The sequence below is a fragment of the Leptodactylus fuscus genome, chromosome 4 (genome assembly GCF_031893055.1).
Source record: "Leptodactylus fuscus isolate aLepFus1 chromosome 4, aLepFus1.hap2, whole genome shotgun sequence".
Classification (NCBI taxonomy): domain Eukaryota; kingdom Metazoa; phylum Chordata; class Amphibia; order Anura; family Leptodactylidae; genus Leptodactylus; species Leptodactylus fuscus.
In genome coordinates, this window is record NC_134268.1 from 92,658,456 (window position 1) to 92,677,893 (window position 19,438).

Here is a 19,438-nt window from a genome sequence, read left to right on the forward strand (position 1 = left end):
TTTGCCCCAGAATTCACCACCTCCACTTGCAGTACATGATGGCTGAGGTTGCTGACATGGGATGTCACAATGCTGTGGAGAAGAAAACACCGGAGCAGCAGGATTGGAACGTGCTGGAAGACACTGGTTATCGTGGACAACCGCTTTGAGGTAGAAATTAGGCTTTAATAAAGGGATTTTCAGCTCATCCTTAGGACAGATTATCAGTAAGGGAGCGTTCACACTACCGTCGGTGTCCGACAGGTAGTGTCCGCTCAAAATCTGTCACGGACATTAGGAGCGGACACTAGTTGTGTCCGTGACACCTGTTATTCATTTCAATGGGCATCGGGTGCGTTCTTTTGCACTCCGTGCCCGGCCTTCCCTGTCCGCAAGTGAAGATGTCCGACTTCTCAAGCGGACAGAAAAATCCTGCATGTAGGACACCGACGGTAGTGTGAACTAAGAGAGTAGACCCATCCCCCCCCCCCCGGTCAGCAGTTTGAAGGGGCCTGGTGCTTGTCTATATCTCACACTGTCTGTTTATAGTGACTATGTGATGTAATTCCAGCCTTGTCACATAGACGTGTGTAGGATGAGGCTGTAGTGTCATGACATGGCCGCTATGAGATGAATTGACACTATATAAACAGAGAAGCAGCCACAGCACTTACACAGGTACCATAGTCCATTCAAACAGCTCATCAGTGGGGGTCTTGGGTTTTTGAGCCCCACTGATTATTTTATTAATGACCTGCAAAACCTTTTAATTAGGAAACCTATGCGTCACTATAAGGGGCAGTATTTATACAGGGGGTACACATGGACATCATTATAATAAAGATACACTTCAGAGAATTATTCATGGGGGGGGTTACATTATATATTTTATAATTGGGGTAGCAGCAGGATGGGGGCTTTATGTAGGTGAGGACACTCTATAGAGACAGTCACAGCTGTAAGTAGTCATGGCCAATATAAAGCAGAGATATGGGAGATAATAGTTATTAATGTATTTGGGCAGTGTCTGTCTGAAAAGCAGGACATTTTTGCATTTTGAAAATTGCAATTTTCTTTTCACCAACTACTAAACTGTTCCCCTGATTGGGAAGTTTAGATGATGGTGGAATTTTTTGTGTTGCTTGGTTCACACATCAGTATGCCATCCGTCCGTTTGAATTCAGTTTGAGACTAAAAACGGACTGATACACATACTGATTGTATACTGACACCTTTTTATGCTGATAGCAAATAGAGTAGAGATAAGGACATATGATAAATGTCCCTGTGTCCTCCTTATCTCTACTCTGTTTACAATTTTCTACTTTTAATCCCCTTATTTGTCCACTAGGGGACAGACAGCGTTTTCCATCAGCATAAAAAGGTGTCAGTATGGGGGCGTTCACACTAACGTCAGTGTCCGACAGGTAGTGTCCGCTCCTAGTGTCCGTTCAAAATCTCGCATGGACATTAGGAGCGGACACTAGCTGTGTCCGTGACACTTGTCATTCATTTAAATGGCGATCGGGTGCCAACGTAGGTTTTTACTGTTCGCTTGAAAAGTCGGACATCTTTACAAGCAGACAGTGAAGGAAGGGCACGGAGTGCAAAAGAACACACCCGATCGCCATTTAAATGAATGACAAGTGTCACGGACACAGCTAGTGTCCGCTCCTAATGACCGTGCGAGATTATGAACGGACACTACCTGTCGGACACAGACGGTACTGTGAACGCCCCCTATGCAATCAGTATGTGCATCAGTCCGTTTTTAATCTCAAACTGAATTCAAACGGACGGATGGCATACTGATGTGTGAACCAAGCATCAGCAATCCAAAATGTAATGTGTATAGTCCATTTAGTCTCAAAGGCAGAGCACTTATTTCACCTGGAATACAACAATAACTTCAAATTTATACTGTTGAAAATAACTCCTCTGTCCTCAAAGGTGTTATAGACTGGCCATCTGAAATACAATTTTACTCAACTAAAAACCAGTAGAGCAAGTAGACAGTCCTAAATATAGTGATATATACTGCCACCTAGTGGTCATTATGTTTATAAGTGGAAAGTAGTGTGTGATCAGTATAAGTATGTACCAATAGATTAATATATGGTTTTTACTCATTCTCCAGGGTAAAGTTCATAGGATAACGCATATGGACTGAAATTTGTGGACTTCACTTGCAGAGTCTTTACTCTAGAAAAGCAGGCCTAGATTTGTAAGCAAATTGTGGATATTCTCATGGCAGTCATCTCTAGTGCACCAGGCACATGCACATTTCTTCAGTGAACCTAGAGCAGTACACCTCAGCTTCACTGCACGTGCACCTGACATTTGACACATGCTCATCTCACCCGAGGTGCACTGCACATGCGCCAGGAGCACATATTGTCTAGTAAGTATAGGTTTTTTTTGTAGCACTTCTGGCACAGATAGGCACTGTATAAGGATAGTTGAGGCACTATAGTACCACTCCATAAGGACCTGCTGGTGGTTTAGTGTCCCAAATGCATATGACATCTTTCCTTTAACCCCTTCCAGACATCCACTATACTATTACAGTGGATGGAGGGTCTTCAATCATGGCAGCTGCTCTGCTGCAGAGTGGCCCCAATAGCCACCGGGTCTCCACTGTAATGTACAGCAGAGACCCTAAACTGTTACGCACAGAGTCCAATCTGAACTTGGGAATTGCTACTAGTCATCCCTCCCTAGGGTTGATTAAAATACTGGAGCCATTTCCTGCACCATTCACATTTAACTGATAAAAGGGATAAAAGAATATTACTAGTTTATGAGTCTGATGTATACATGAGAACACTCCCGTCTCTCCTTTCCTGCCCCTCTTAGCGGTGATTGATGGCTGGCTGCTGTATATCTACACATATTGTACATGGCTAATGTTCTACCTTATTGGAGCTGCAGGACATTGGGATGCATGTGCTTTCCTTCATGCAGTAACTGGACTCATTATGATGATCATTTTAGTGTGTGTGAGAAGGTGACAGGCAGAGTGCTGGAGTCCAGATATATCAGCCCCAGGTTTCTGACATGTGTGGCCCAGGGCGGATCTGGAGTAGGCCTCAGCCCAGGTGTGGATCCTGGGCTCAATACTGGGCCAGAAAAGGCTGCAGACCCTGCATTGCAATGCAGTTCCATGAGGTGAAAGGAGGTGTGTGGCTCTGTCCTGTAACCCTGAGTCCGGTGAGACTATATTGCTCCTCTTTTGTTCATGTGGCTGGAAGTAAGCCACACGTATAATTAGGTTATCCTACTTTCTAGCTATTCGCTCAAACGAGCAGGTTTTTATTTTGTTTTTGCCTGAAGTTAAGGCTGTATTTTGTTTTGTTTATTTGGTGCCTGAAGTCAAGGTTTATTTTCCTTTTTTTTTTTTCTAAATAAACCAGTTTGCTGCATATTTTGTGTCTTGACTGTTTGGGTCCGCACCACTGTTTCTACCGAGCTAACTTCCCCAAATGTGTCTTTGACTGGACTGCCTTATCCTGTTGATGGTGTGTTAAAGCGGTATTCCCACGTGGCATACTCACCAGTCTTCGTTGCTGTAAATTCTTCTTTCTTCCGGCTTTGTTGCGTCATTGGTGGGCGGGGTTACATATGCAAAGCCAGCGGCGAGATGCCGCTGGCCCTGCGGGCACGCTCATAGATGGTGAGACCAGTCTAGCCTTCACAATGCGAATACAGACCCGGCATCCACCTATCTCTGTTACAGCGGATGCCGGGTCTGTATTCGCATTGTGAAGGCTAGACTGGTCTATGAGCGTGCACGCAGGGCCAACGGCATCTCGCCGCTTGGCTTTGCATATGCGAATACAGACCCGGCATCCGCTGTAATAGAGAGGCGGATGCTGAGGAGTGTAGACGCCGGCACAGATGCCGACACAGATTCTCTGTAAACCCTAGATATGGTAGTGCGTGAAAATCCCAGTAGATCAGCAGTTTCTGAAATACTCAGACCAGCCCTTCTGGCACCAACAACCATGCCACGTTCAAAGGCACTCAAATCACCTTTCTTCCCCATACTGATGCTCGGTTTGAACTGCAGGAGATTGTCTTGACCATGTCTACATGCCTAAATGCACTGAGTTGCCGCCATGTGATTGGCTGATTAGAAATTAAGTGTTAACGAGCAGTTGGACAGGTGTACCTAATAAAGTGGCCGGTGAGTGTAGATAGGATCCTTGTGATGGGACAACCCCTTTAAGAGAATGCTTTTCTACACTTTTGTTCTTTACAGTACACAATGACACTTTATGACATCACAATGGGTCTTTTTGAAATCACAATGGGGCCTTGTGACATCTCAATACTCATTGGGTTATTGCAGCATGACAATCGGGTTTAATTTGATGACATCTCAATGGGTGATTATTAGAGATGAGCGAGTAGTGTTCGATCAAGTAGGTGTACGATTGAATAATACGGTATTCGAAATACTCGTACTCGATCGAACACTACTAGCTGTTCGAAGTTTAAGGTTCGATGCAGAACCATAACTACATATTATACTATTATTATGCTATACATTCTGCCAATCAACGCTGGTTCTTCTCTTACCTTTAGAAGTCTTCTCCGTGCAGCCTCCCCGCGGCGTCTTCCGGCTGGAATTCACTCTGCCTAGTCATCCGGCCTAGGCAGAGCCGACTGCGCATGCGCGGGCATGCCCTCGCATGCGCAGTCGGCTCTGCTCAGGCGTCGGGCCGGGCAAAGCTGATCGCACATGTGCAGTCGGCTCTGCCTAGGCCCCGATGCCTAGGCAGAGTGAATTCCAGCCGGAAGGTGCCGCGGGGGCGCTGCGCCGGGAGAAGACTTCAAGGAGAATCCAGCCCGACCATCACTCGTGGACTTGGTAAGTAGAATTTTATCGAATTTTGCGTACCCCTGAAACGAGCATTTCCCCCCATAGACTATAATGGGGTTCGAAATCCATTCGAACAGTGTGCAGCTGTTCGAATCAGATTTCGAACCGCGGACATTTTAGTGTTCGCTCATCTCTAGTTATTATGACATCTCAATGTGGCTTTATGACATAATAATAGGGCGTAGTGATATCACAATGTGATTTTGTGACATCATACCAGGTCATTGTGGAATCACAATGGAGCATTCTGACATCAAAAAGTGTTATTGTAACATTACATTGGAGTTTTAAGACCTTACAATGGACCATTGTGACAACACGGTACTTCTTTAGGACTTCAAAATAGGGCATAGTGATATAATAATGGGGCTTTAGGACATCACAGATGGATCACGGTGACCTCACAATATGGGTTCATGACATCACAATGGGGCATTTAAAACAAATAAAACACAGGATCTCCTGCATTACTGCAGGACAAATGCACACAAAGGGAAGGAGACTGTTAATTGTGCTATAGGTACAACTCCATGTATAGCATATTGATCCAACAGCCACCATTCCCTGCTCCTCCTACCCCATGAAGCTTTCCAAGACTTCACTTGCTGATGTCAGTAGAGAAATCCAAAAATGAGCTCTAGGGTACTGCTACAATGAGTACTAATAGTTTAAAATTCTCTGGGGAGAAAAGTCTCTGGGTAACCCCTCTGATGGTATTTATTAATGATTTCAGTCATGCGCATGGATGAGATCTGTTCCTCAGAGACAATTCTCTTAACAACCATCACTCTGGCCTTGTGTAGACAGACAGTCTCTGCTAAAATCTGCTTTCACGCAAGCTGCCAAGAAAGACGCAGACTGATGTGTTTGTGCCATTACTTAGTCCCCCGAGAGTGACCGAGTGAGGAAGGTTATAAATAGACACTGGTATATCTTAGGCTAGCTTCACAGTCTGCTCAGAGGACTTTTCTCGCTGCCAGTTTCAATATAAAAATGGCGGAAACCTGATAGCCTATAATGGAGTCTGCTGTGTGTCTATCAAGCAAATATGGCCTGTCATGCCAAAGAACATGACAAGATTCCATGGGCGTATGCTAGCGGTATTATCGCCCAGCACATGACGCCATAGACTTTTATGGATCTATTCATACTACCATTGTTTTAACTGTCCATTTGAATGATCTGAAAATGAGTAAAACGTCAATTGTCGAGTTATTTTCATGGATCCCTCGGGAGTACACTTGGCTGTGTAAAAAAAAAAAAAAAAAAAAAAAAAAAAAAGTATCTTTTCACGTCCATATGAAATGAGCTCATATGCTCATATAACTCAAAGCATCACACTTGACTTTAATCTGATGTGTATGACCAGCTTTAGGGTATGTCCATAAAGCCAGGAAGGGATCCCACAGAGAGTATAATGGAAAGATCTGCAAAATACTGAGCACAATAGCGTTGTGTATGGCCAGCTAGAGTCCTGGTTGGCCAAAGTAATCACAGTCAGCATTCAGCCATTTATCCTAAAGGGGCTGTCCAGGATAAATGGATATCTAATCATAAGGCCCCCATGCTCCTCCTCTTTGTGACGTGTGCCAGCCGCCCAATGTGTTGCGCATGCGTGGATGGCCAGCGCACGTCACAAAGAGGAGGCTGCAGCCAGCTGGCGCACATAACTGTGCAGGGGCCATTGTGGAGTATTGTGCTGGTCAAAGTCCACTGAGGAGCATAATATACTGTGCAGGGGTCACTGTGGAGCATATTATACTGTGCATGGGCCACTGTAAAGCATTATATTGTGCGTGAGCCACTATGGACTGTATTACACTGTGCATGGGCCACTGTGGAGCATATTATACTGTGTGGGGGCCACTGTGGAGCATTATACTGTGCATGGGCCACTGTGGAGCATTATATTTTTTTGGGGGGGGGCACTGTAGAGCATATTATACTGTGCATGGGCCACTGTAAAGCATTATATTGTGCATGAGCCACTATGGGCCGTACTATACTGTGCTGGGGCCACTGTGGAGCATATTATACTCTGCGGGGGCCACTGTGGAGCATATTATAATGTGTAGGAGCAACTGTGGAGCATTATATTGTGTGGGGGCCACTGTGAAGCATGTTATACTGTGTGGGGGCCACCGTGGAGCATTATATTGAAGGGGGGGGACTGTGGATCATTATATACCATGTGGAGCATTATACTGTGAGAAGGGGAGCTCAAAATTCCTGCTGGAAGCTCTGTAATAATGATACATGGAAGTGACTACAATACTACAGCAAAGGAGAAGGTTATTCAGTGAGTGAGAACTAGGAGTCTAAAGATGACTGCTGGGTGTGTAGTAGACAGGCTAGCTAGGGAAACAGAGAGAGGGAATGAGTAAGAAAGAGAGGAAGAGTGAATCAGCAGTGAGTTCATGAGTGCAGCCCAATGAATCACTGGAGATGTAGATAAGGCACAGAACAAGAAGATGTAGAGGTCCACAAATACAGTGGATGCCAGGAGCTTCTGGAAAACTCAGAAATCACTCAAAACACTGCTAAAGGTATTTGAGTGCACTTATTAACCCATTAATAGCACTAACAAACCTTTTTTGAAAATTGATTTTTTTGCCCAGAAAACCCTTTATGCCTGGGCCACACATTGCGGAAACATAGCTATTTTTTGTTGCAGATTTTGCAACAATTTTCAGCATTTCTTTGAGCCAAAGCCAAGAGTGGATTAAGCAGAAGGAAGTATACATTCTTCCTTTATATTTCCAATTCTTTTGATAGTCACTCCTGGGTTTGGCTCCAAAACAAGCTGCAAAATATGCAACAAAAAAGCTGCTTTTTCGCAAAATGAGGCCTTTTTTTGTTGCACGTTTTGCTATATTTTTTTGAGCCAAAGTCAGGAGTCAATTGAGCAGTAGGTATAAGTACTTCCTATATATTTCCAATTCCTTTTGTAGCCATTCTTTGCTTTGGCTTAAAAGACCGCAGCAAAAACTGCAACAAAAACTGCTGCGTTTCTGCAACATGTGGCCTCAGCCTATTAGACAGGCTGATATTCAGGACTACTATTGGCCTAGGAATGTTTATTGCCGGTAATAGCCCTATGTAAGAATGGTGACACACACTGTACACCTCGCAGTTATAAATACACTCTGTTTGAGTACCTTAATTAAAGGGGTTTTCCCATCTCACTGTTTCAGCAGTTTGCCTGTTGTCTCTTCTTCTCACTTCCTGTATCCCCCCCTTGCTGAACGGGACACTATGAAGAATCACAATACTTATGCAGATCAGATAATATGCACATGATTGTAGAGAGGGACTCAGTGTTATCTGTGTATTTACATAGAGAGATAACAGACTTTGCTTCATCACTAAACTGCAGTTAGCTGAACTGATTATCCTACCAGCAGAGCAGTAATTGACCTCACTTGTCCTATCTCACAGGTTCGTGGTTATGGTAATGCTGTGTAAACCATGGGAGAAATAAGTTTACATAGGAGGCAAACAAAGCAGAATTTCTAAAGCAATATATTTAGGAAGATTCTCCAATTTACATAAGCTACCATCAGAGGCATAGCTAGGGGTTTAGCACAGTGGGGGGGAGGGAGCAAACATGTCTAAGTGGCCCCCCATCGGTATTCCGATATTAATATTATATGATGACCATATAGTGGTATATACCGGCTCTACACAAGTCTGTAAAGACCATTTAGGTAAATACATTACAAGAACAATGTTATGACTTACAGGTGACATCTCTGATCGTTCACATTTCTCATCTCACCCATCTGTACCGCCATGACCACTTCTTCCAGCTGTGACTTGTCTCTGTAAAGTTTGCAGCATAGACTTCTTTGGCTCCTGAATTTCCTGGGCACCCAACCCATATCGCTATGACTAAGAGGAAAATCGAACAAGCCTTGAAACGCGTCAGCGGTTATCACAGTGGTAACAGCATGTAATTCGATTTTTTCTGTTCTCCTGTTTGGGTATGTCATGCCTATATATACATATTTTTTTCACTTTATGTCTCTGTGAATGGTTTTATTGATTTTTTTCATTAAATGTTACGTTTTATAAAATAACTTTGGATCCGTCTTTTGCTGGACAATATTTTTGTTTTTGTTACCCAACCCATATTGCCCTCACCTACACAACATCTCAATCTCGCTGCTACCCCAACTATAAAATATGTAAACTAAAATCCCCCTGGAAATGAATAATACCCTTGTGTGCCCCCTTTAAGTAATAGTGCCTCTAAATGAATAATGACCCTAATTAATAATACCCTGTGTACCCCCTTAAATCATTAATGTCTGAGTACTACCTAAAACGTAAATGAAACTCTGATTAATTGCAAACTATTTCTCATTACTGGTCTTGCCAACCAAACTACAGTCAGTAATGAGAAATCGCCTGGAATTAATCAGTGGTTCATTACTTATTAGTGAAGGGTAGAACTGTCATTACACAAACACCTTCCCCAATTCCCTGCTTGCAGGACTTTTCATTCTGCATAATTCAAGTGGAATTGGTGACAGAGTCCCCAAATGGTCGTCACCCAACTGACGCTGGGTTCACACCTGTGTTTGGGGTCTCCGTTCTATGGTTTCCGTCTTCTGCATGCCAGAAGACGGAAACCATAGACCGGGTCCAGCCGTGAGCGGCGGTGAGCGTTTTAGGCTCTCCGCCGCGAAACCGGATTTTTTTATCCGGACACAGAGTACTGCATGTCCGACTCTGTGTCCGGATTATAAAACCCGGTTTCGCGGCGGAGAGCCTAAAACGCTCACTGCCGCGCACGGCCGGACAGCTTTCTCACCCATTCAAATGAATGGGTGAGAAAGTCTCCTGCCTGTGTTTTAGGCAGGAAACGGAAACCTAAGTACGGAGTGCCGGGCCGCAGATGTGAACGAGCCCTGAGGTGTGACCCAAGCCTAGATTCATCCCTGTACCCAGATTCCATTTGCGAATTCCGTTCCCCATTCCACTTGAAAAATACAGGACTTTTCCCTCTTCATTTTTTGGGGTGGAAACTGTGTGGACCCTATTATAGTCTATGGGGTCAGTGAGTTACCTCTTTTTAAGCAGATTGGGTTTCCGTTTTTTGGGTCCCCAAGTTGACTGGAAGAACAAAATCCTAAGCGCAGGTGTGACCCAGCATTAGGCTAGGGCAATATAGTGATTGGGACCAGAATTCCAATCACGCGCCCAGAGATGGCTGGGTCACCTTGCGACTCATTCACTTATGTCGGAAAAGATAAGTCATTGCACTATTTACACGAGTAAAGGAGCCACAAGGCGACCTGCTTAGTATTCGTGCACTGTGTAGCCCTAGCCTTGAGATAGATGCTAGCATGTGAGTAGTGGATCGCTTTGCTCTTGTGGGCGGGCCTTACACAACACGTGTGGCTCGCAGAGATCATGTGACCGCAGCCCGCCTCCCTTCCAGACAGAAGTTGCCGCTCCTTCCCTGCGCCTGTCTCCAGTCCTGTCCGCCTTCACCGTCAGGTAACGTGTATCTGCAGCACCTATTCCTTGTACTGACCCGGCCGCTACTTAGTCACGTGACTATATACACCTTGCAGGAGTGCCTGCGGGAGCTTGTACTGTGCGCGTCCAGGGACGGCTTGTCCTTGTGTACCCGGACACTGTGTGAGTCTGTTGTAGGACTATGGAGCCTGTCACCACTGTCACTGGTGCTGAAGGCCTGCAGCGCTACTCATAGGACTGCTCGGAGTTATGCAAGCTTTGACTCTGAGACTACTCCTAGTGCACACTGTTGCAATTGGCTGAGGCTGCAATACATTGTTCCTTTTTCTTCTCTTACATACTTAAAGGGGAACTCCTGTTCTATCCACTATATAGAATTGTAGTTAATATGGTCATCTTCAGGTGCTGTATATGCTGCGCATTACTTGTCTGTGTCAGTTACCGGAGTGTCTACAGCCATTGGTGTCTGTGCCAGGCCTCCATTCTACTGGTAGTCCCTTCCTTACTGACTGATTCCAGCAACGGGGGGGAGTCAGTATTACGCTGAATATTTTCCTTAATTTTACATCTGTATATTCAGGAAGATTCTAAAAAATGTAGAAGTGTCGCTCCCTAAACTGGGTATACCTAAAACTAGAAACTTATTACATTAACCTATGTAAATGTGAGGGCTATCTGCATTAAACTACTGTACGTGCCAAAGGATTCAGCGCAAAAACACCTAACCCTAAAAATGATACAGGCCAATAGAGAGCCTGATAACACAAGTCAATCATCCTACATGTGAAGAGCTCTTACATTTTTATAAATTAAAGGGGTATTCCCACGCCGCATACTCACCAGTCTTCGTTGCTGTAAAATCTTCTGTCTTCCTGCTTTGTTGCGTCATTGGTGAGCGGGGTTACATATGCAAAGCCAGCAGCGAGATGCCGCCGGCCCTGCGTGCACGCTCATAGATAGTGAGACCAGTCTAGCCTTCACAATGCGAATACAGACCCGGCATCCGCTGTAATAGGAGGATGCCGGGGAGGGTTAGACGCCGGCACAGATGCCTGCAACATCGCTATGCTCCTGCCCTGCATGAAGCCAGCAGCGACAGAAGCGATGCTGTTGTTCTGTTGTTTTGGGTACCGGTCTATTATATTTTTGAAGGAAGATGTTAATGAACATTGACCTAATTCACACTCAAGTAGCAGAAATGCTTAGTAAATGAGTTGTAATATGAGTCTCCACCCACTTTTTCTGACCCATAGGAAAAAAGGGGTGCAGGGGTTACGTGACTATTTAAACCCTACAATTTAGCAACATGTTTTGGCAGAAAATTGGTACGTTTGTGTATATCCTTTTCTGCATGTATAATGTGCTTTTACTTTCTAGTTGGCTGTGTTCACACCCTATAGTATCAATGTATTTTTTAGAGAAAACTAGTGATGAATCCCAAAAATACATAAGTAGCTGCAAACCCGTAAGTGGAAGAAAGAAAGGTAAACACTGCAGTTCCCTTCACCATAGCTGCAGGGAGGTTGTGTCGGCCTCTGTCTGCTCAGTTATGTTTCTTGTGTGAGTTGTAATGATGTATTCTATTGTAGAATGGGCGTGGAGTGGTTTGGTTTCGGATATGCAGCTCTCGTCGCCTCAGGAGGGGTCATCGGCTATGTAAAAGCAGGTATGTGTGTAAAGTGATGAGCAGCAGCCAAATGTGACCATGTCATCTGTATGGCAATGTCCTGATAGTGGTTGGGAAAACCTCACACAAATCAATTGATCCAGTGGCCTCTGAGTGCTGAAAGCTGCAGTAATTGATGGAGAACTGGTTCAGTCTTCTCCTATTCAAGTAATAGATCACTACATGGCTATGGCATTGGGATATTGAAGCTCAGGAATACTTCAATAGGAGTAGATTGTCTGCTTTCGACATCTACTACTGTAGCCTGCTGAAACACCCTGTCTATGTGAGGTCCAAGTGTTAAAGTATTCTTGAGATCAAGATGTAATTATACATTTGACACCACTGTCTGAAGTTAGATAACTGTGAGGTAGTGCTGTAGGTTCCCTGTTCTACAAATATCCTCCTAAAATGATGTTATCTTGAAGGAAACTAGAAATATTACCTAATACTATCAGGCTCTTGCTAGGACGCCGCCAGGCTCTCCAATGTCTCCCTGCTGCTCCATTCTATACTATACAAGATGAATGTTATAACCATAACCATGTTTCTTCTGTTCAGGTAGTGTTCCATCTCTTGCTGCTGGCCTTCTTTTTGGAGGTTTGGCTGGCCTGGGAGCCTATCAAATGTCACAAGACTCAAAGAACATCTGGGTTTCACTGAGTAAGTACCTTCAAGATTATCTCTGACAAGAAGACCTCTTCCATTTCCTTCTCAATACCACTGACCACTGACTGTGGTGAAAGATGTTTGCTAGAGACTTTGGTGCACCAGTGTTTCTTTTTTTCTACACCATGTACTCCCTACAAACATGACCTATATACTGCCTTGGGTAGATCCACCACTGGTTGAGTTCATAAGTACTAGAGGGCATAGTTGTTTGCTGTGTGCAGAAGCCGCTCTCTGCTTACCCGACTGATATCCCCTTATCACAAGACAATGTCTTTGATCTGCCAATGAAGTGGATCTGTAGAAACCAGATGGTCAGCCTTGATTCAGCTATTCTTAAAGGTTGGATTGGCACTTCAAAAGAAACCGCTCTTGTAAAGTTGCAGCTTTTTATAAAGATAAATATGGGTGGAGAACCGCCCAGTACCAGTGCCTCTAAAGATGCAGCTATTATTAGTTTGACTTAACTATTTTATCTTACTGGCATTGTTATTTAAATTAGTTGCAGAATGATGAGGTGAGGGACTTATGTGCTTGATGTAATCCTTTCTTTGCTCTATATTCAAGTTGCTTCAGGCACATTGGCAGGAGTGATGGGATACCGATTCTACAACTCGGGAAAGTTCATGCCTGCTGGAATTATTGCTGGTGCCAGGCGAGTACATCTTCATTGGGTTTATCCATTTAATATGTATTGTTTATATCTAAGTATATGTGTAAGTAAACCCTTTACTAACTCTGAATATGACTGGGACCTCTCATATATACAGTCCATATGCCTAGGGTACTAGCATTCATGTGTACCAGCGAAGGTGCTTATGATATTATACTGTACTGCTTTATAGGTAAATTATAATAAACAATGAGAAATTCTGTTCTCATGTGTTAGTGTGCATTCTCTGATGGAATATAATACTACATATGTGAGTGAGTTTACCAGTGCCTACTGCTGATTGGCCACTAGAGGCACAGTATGCTCTGGACCAGATAGTGGTGGCAGACTCAATGGTGACCTCTTCACAAACTGCTCATGACTGATGTGATGTGCCGTTTGAGAACAGGTCACCACTGAGGCCTGTAATTGGTTGCAGCCATCAACTTGCACAAAGAGGTCATCAGATGAGGGGGTTCTATAATCAGAAAACTTAACCTAGTGCAAGTGGGTTCCAGAGGAACAGGAAGAAGTGGGTAAAATCTTCCAAAATTCATAACTTCACAAGTAAAGGCTTATTCTTTACATGCTGAGTTGTACTTTTATATGACTCCATTTTGGGGTACAAATAATGTTTTGATTTAGTGTTTTTATTAACACTTTTTTTTTTTTTTTTTTAAATTCCACAATTCTATCATTTATTTTTGCATTTTGTTTTTGCGCCACTTTACTCTGCATTAAAAATTACATGGCAGCTTCACCAGTGTGGTCATTATGAATACGGCGATGCCATATTAATATCAGGTCTATTATGTTTTACCACGTTTACTAATAAAATGTCTTTTGAAAATGAACGATTTTCCTGGAGTCACTGTATTCTGACGCCTGTCACTTTTTTACTTGTTTGTGGACGGAGATATGTAAGTGCTCTTTATTTGTGGGGCAAGTTGTTGGGTTTTTTTATTTTTATTTTTTTCTTGGTACCAATTTTTAATTTTTTTTTTTTTTTTTTCTCCTTATTTTGGGTAGAATCGAGGTGAGCAAAATATATTAATCTGTGCGTTGCAGTATATATTTTTGCTCTGCCTTTTGGCTGCCATTGACAATCCCTTGGAGGAAGAAAGAGGTGTTGATCTGGATGTTGTGATCGCTATAGATCATGGCATCCAAGTGGTTAAGCCATCGGAGTATTTTCCGTCTCTGGTGGTTAGTCCTGGTTTTGGCTGTGTAGTGCAGCAGCAGGCACAGGTCTGTACTATTACAGTGCTGAGTATTATAGAGGACCTTTCATGTCCTCAGAGATGTGTAGTATTGCATACCGCTAGAAAGCTGAAAATGCACTGAATTCAGCACACTGTCAGCTTTCCTGATATGCTCATTGCTGGAGAAAGTAACTGTACTGATATCTTCAGGGTGCATACCGGGAAAACACCCTTTCTATCAGTATGTAAGTCCACACATCTCACAAGGATATGAAAGGTCTTAAGTATACACTCTGCGTGACATAATAGTACTGAGTAAGGGGAAACTGCTGCATCTTCAAACTTTCTATGAAGGTTTAAAGAAGCTTTCCACTTGAAACTGAGCTCCAATATTAGGCACTAGAAAATGGAGAGAGCCATGTTTGGTAAACACTGAACAGTGGGACACTGTACTTGACAGTGCTCCATCGGGCTGTGATGCCAGAAGTTAGACCCCACAGATATAATGTTAATGGCTCTCACTAGATATTGCATCATTATTGTAGTCTTAAAGTCCATTTACGCTAATAGAAGTTAAGTGTTGTGTGCTGTGCAGCCACAAGAAATGGTGGGTGCTGTTGGCCTGTGTTTAAAGTGCCCTTGTCATATAAACGGTGCGGACCATTTACTTTTCACACTGTCCCTTCTGTAACTTTGTCAGCATGCAGTTCTTTTCTAATTCATACAGTGTAAATGAAGCGTGTTGCTGCTTATCTATAGACTGTTACTATCACACAATGTCATGCAGTTTTCCACATAGTCACCACACCCAGCTGCAACTGTCTTGTTGAACATTTGACTAGTCTATATTGTATTACTAAGTATATACAGAGGGTGTACATGCTTGGGGAATAGTTTATTCCAAGTACCTATTCTATTTATTATTGCACCTCCTCAATATTGACCTCATTGTACTGTACACTGAAGCATTAAACTCCTACAAAAAAATGGATCGTACATGAAGTCTAAAAATAAATAGGGGGAGGGGAGTGTCCCAGTACTGACGAAAGTGGCTGGTTTACTATGGGGACCACCTCACAGATATGTATACATGCAGGACAATCATTTCAACTGACTCGTATGGGAAAATAAATATGTAGCAAAAGACTGTCCTTCATTATGACAAATAGATTTTACCCTGGCATCTTATACTGTATGGGCTCAGATGATATATAGCCCCTTATGTAACGATTGATTAAATATATTGACATTGCTATTAAAACTGCGCTTGTGAGTTAACAGCACTAGATTAATAAAAACACTGTTGTTTTAAATGCGATTGGTGCCATTTTTAACCAATGTATTGATCCTTGTTGGTGTACAGTAACATTGTTATAACGCTATTTGAAATATCAAACCTGTCAGCAGCCACCTTTACATTATAAACAACCTCTTTATGTAATTTGGTTTATCTTTGGTAAATGCCTCCTCACTGTCTCTTTTAGCAAGTACAGGGTTTATCCTGCAAGTATTTTGGGTATACTGCATAGTGAGTTACTGGAGACGCTGAACTGACTTCTCACAACTCCCCTCCCAATGGGTGTGTTGGAGAGAGGCACCATCCCCTGTCCATATGATGATGTGGAGGGTTGGGATTGGTCCCACCGCCTCCTAATATGTCATAGGAGGGGCGTGGTTTGCTGTTTATATAATTAGACTGTTCACTGGCGCTGCTCAAAGCCATTTATCATGGCCGGGAGACTCTAATCTGGGGAGAGTAGTGACATTAGTATCTCCCCAGCATTATACTACTCTATCCACCAAATATCTCTGAACTATAGGTTGAGTCCCCATGTAGAAACGCGTTAGATTGAGTCAGAGTTTGTGGCCACTTGAATGCCACAGCATTAGAGGCAGCTATAGTAGTTGTATTAAGACATCAAGGGTTGTTACTGAATTGATCTGGCAATAATATCTGCCACATGGTGGCCAACACTAGCTGTGCGGCGATGTGGAGAGGAGTCAAATGCCAGCTGTTAGATCTATCTAAATCCACCATACTGATATGAATGGTCCAATGCTGGTCATTAGTTAGGTCTATATCTATTGGTGAGAACCATAATAACAGCAGTAGCCACGTACATGCTGAGGGAAGCATTAGGCTTTGTGTCTCTCACTAAGGTGGTCACTGCGGTGCGGATTGATTGAGACACAGCTTTTTAATATCCCCAAGGACTATGTTTGGGATATACACATGTTGTTTAATTAAATCACTGTGTTCACTATTTGTTCCGCAAACAAGAAGCCATTATGTGATTCTGTGATCCGAAAAATGAAGAAAATGATGATCCCTGGAATGTGGGAGGAAAAAAACAGATGTGTAATAATTAGAGATGAGCGAGTACTGTTGGGATCAGCTGATCCGAACAGCACGCTCCATAGAAATGAATGGATGCACCTGGTACTTCCGCTTGGACGTAGCCGGCGCGCTTAACCCTCCGCGTGCCGGCTACGTCCACTCATTTCTATGCGAGTGTGCTGTTCGGATCGGCTGATCCAAACAGTACTCGCTCATCTCTAGTAATAATAAAAATAGGCTAGGACCTTAAGTTAAACATGAGCATGGCCTCTCCATTTATTCTGTGGGGCTGTCTGACATAGCTGTCCAGGACCCTTTTCTATCTCGTGGTCCTGGGGATGCAGGACGGCAATGATCAGCCCCACTCAAATCCTTTGATTATTCCATGTCCTATAGTAGCCAAGGATAAATTTAAAGTGATCACAAAGCTAGCATGGGGAGATACCCTAAAATTGGTGTATGTTCACATGGCTGAATTTGAGGTGTCCTAAAATCTGCCTCTCATTCATTTTAATGAGACAGATGTTGTGTGTGTGTGTGTGTGTGGTGGTTTTTTTTTTTTTTTTTTTTTTTTTTTTTTTATAATTACCCCCCTCCCCTCTAGCTCATTTTTTTCAGTTAGTGGAAAAAATAAGCGTCAGGCTCTATACTTTAGCAGATTTTGCCTGATAACTCCTATTGTAAATGGGAAGCATTCGGCCTGGCTGGTGCGGAGTTTGGTCAGGCAGAAATAGTGATTGTTAAATTCCTGAATCTGAATTTTTCAACATGTACAAAATTCAAACGATAGCTTTATATAGAATAATATGAAATATACAGCAAAAAGATTACTATGTAAATAATCAAGCTCCTCTTCCACAATGTTCTGTCTTGCTATATTTTGTTGGGTTTTCTTTTGTTTTGTTTTTTTAATAACTTGTATTTTTTTTTCCCTCCACACAGCCTATTGATGCTAGGAAGATTGGGTCTCAAGATGTTGGAAAAGCCTCACAATCCATGATGTAAACAAAATTCCAAACCTTTGTATGCTGTTGTCTAGATCTTGTGTTGCGTGTAATGAAAAACATAAATTTTCTAAGTAAACCTCCTTTCACCAAGTAATGAAGAGGACTCTGTCATTTGTACAGGATACAAACTAAAATAAGTATGTACATGAACAGTGAGACAAGACTCATCTGACTATAAGCTGTGCTCTGCTGCACAAAACACATGCCGCACACAGTACATTCACATAGAGATGAGCGAACACTATTCGGAACAGCCGATCCGAATAGCACGCTCCCATATAAATTAATGCTACGTCCATTCATTTCTATGGGAGCGTGCTATTCGGAACGGCTGTTTCTAATAGTGTTCGCTCATCTCTACATACACACTGTTATATACACAGTCTTCTCCTTACAGTATATTTAGACATCTTTACGCATATACAGCTCTGCTGCACATACTCCTTCTAAATACACAGACCTATGCTTTACCTTATCATATAGAAAACAGTCAGGGGGTGGTCTAGCACTTCTTGGATGTCCCTGATATCACACTATAACATGCAAATCTATTCTCCAGGATGTAATTAGGAGAACAGTGCACTCTGTATGCCGCCCTCTAGAGGGCAGCATCCTTAACATCATGCATGACTCAGTTATAAAGCCTAATTAATTATGATGTGGATTTAATTGCCAAATTAGTATTTCTATTCCAAAAGGAACAGATTCCCAGCTATGGACAGCGCTGTTTCAGCCTATTGGGCCATCCTCAGCATATCATAGGGATACTGATTTGGCAGAGTGAGAGACTATAGACCAGGGTCAGGGGATAATCGTACACATCAGGGAGAGTGTTTGCCTACATAGGCAGCCCTCTAGAGGACGGCATACAGGGTGCACTGTTCTCCTAATTACATCCTGGAGAATAGATTTGCATATTTTTACCCAGAATCCCTAGCGGAGCAGGAATGACTTGTAAGTCTCCGTACTGCCTATGTAGGCAAACACTCTCCCTGATGTGTATGATTATCCCCTGACTATAACATGCAGGCACTCTTATTTCAGAAATACTAAAGATATACTGACCAGCAATGCTTAGAGGACCCGTAAGCACTCCTAATATGTCTGTTCTCAGTAAATGTTTGTGTTCCTGAAACAATTCAAGGGGTTTGTCCCTACAAGGTCTGTTACTGTAAGCACTGATAGGACATTGAGTGTTCAGGGACACAACCTCCAGCTGGTAACTTCTGTCAACTTACTCATACGATTGTAAGAGGATTGGCACAGTATACAATTATTGGAATATGCTCCAGAAGTGGTATATTATGGGGAATGCAATTACCTTTCTAGAAGGTCACTCCTTTGGGAAGAACATCACCACCCTTTGAAGAACTATTCCATGGAAGCTGCCCCTCTATTAGTAGACCACCCCCTAATCCAACCAGAGACCACTTTTTTTGAGCAAATTTTTTTTAGTGGTGGTTCTTTAAAAGATTGGACACATTGGACCCTGAGACCAATATGGACGCTGCTCTGTACCACATCACCGGGCTACAGCAAACCAGAGCCATGCC

General features: G+C 43.0%; 1 protein-coding gene across 2 annotated transcripts; it reads left to right on the top strand.

Annotated features, from left to right (window-relative positions):
• The first annotated feature begins 10,300 nt into the window (after window positions 1–10,300).
• Window positions 10,301–18,018, top strand: TMEM14C (transmembrane protein 14C). Of its 2 annotated transcripts, none has more exons than XM_075270863.1 (5): window positions 10,301–10,369; window positions 11,941–12,017; window positions 12,579–12,680; window positions 13,254–13,341; window positions 17,821–18,018. In XM_075270863.1, exons 2-5 carry the CDS (start codon window positions 11,942–11,944, stop codon window positions 17,876–17,878), a joined length of 324 nt encoding a protein of 107 aa, XP_075126964.1. In that variant the 5' UTR covers window positions 10,301–10,369; window position 11,941; the 3' UTR covers window positions 17,879–18,018. The 2 variants fall into 2 exon arrangements, with proteins under 2 accessions (XP_075126964.1, XP_075126965.1); XM_075270864.1 differs by having other exon boundaries at window positions 10,335–10,374.
• Window positions 18,019–19,438: the final 1,420 nt, after the last annotated feature.

Bases quoted from the DNA above. Each gene is read 5' to 3' on its own strand.
- TMEM14C (XM_075270863.1), top strand. From the start codon at position 11,942: ATGGGCGTGGAGTGGTTTGGTTTCGGATATGCAGCTCTCGTCGCCTCA. The intron at 12,681-13,253 runs GTAAGTACCTTC...TCTATATTCAAG, and splicing joins GAACATCTGGGTTTCACTGA to TTGCTTCAGGCACATTGGCA. The intron at 13,342-17,820 runs GCGAGTACATCT...CCCTCCACACAG, and splicing joins GGAATTATTGCTGGTGCCAG to CCTATTGATGCTAGGAAGAT.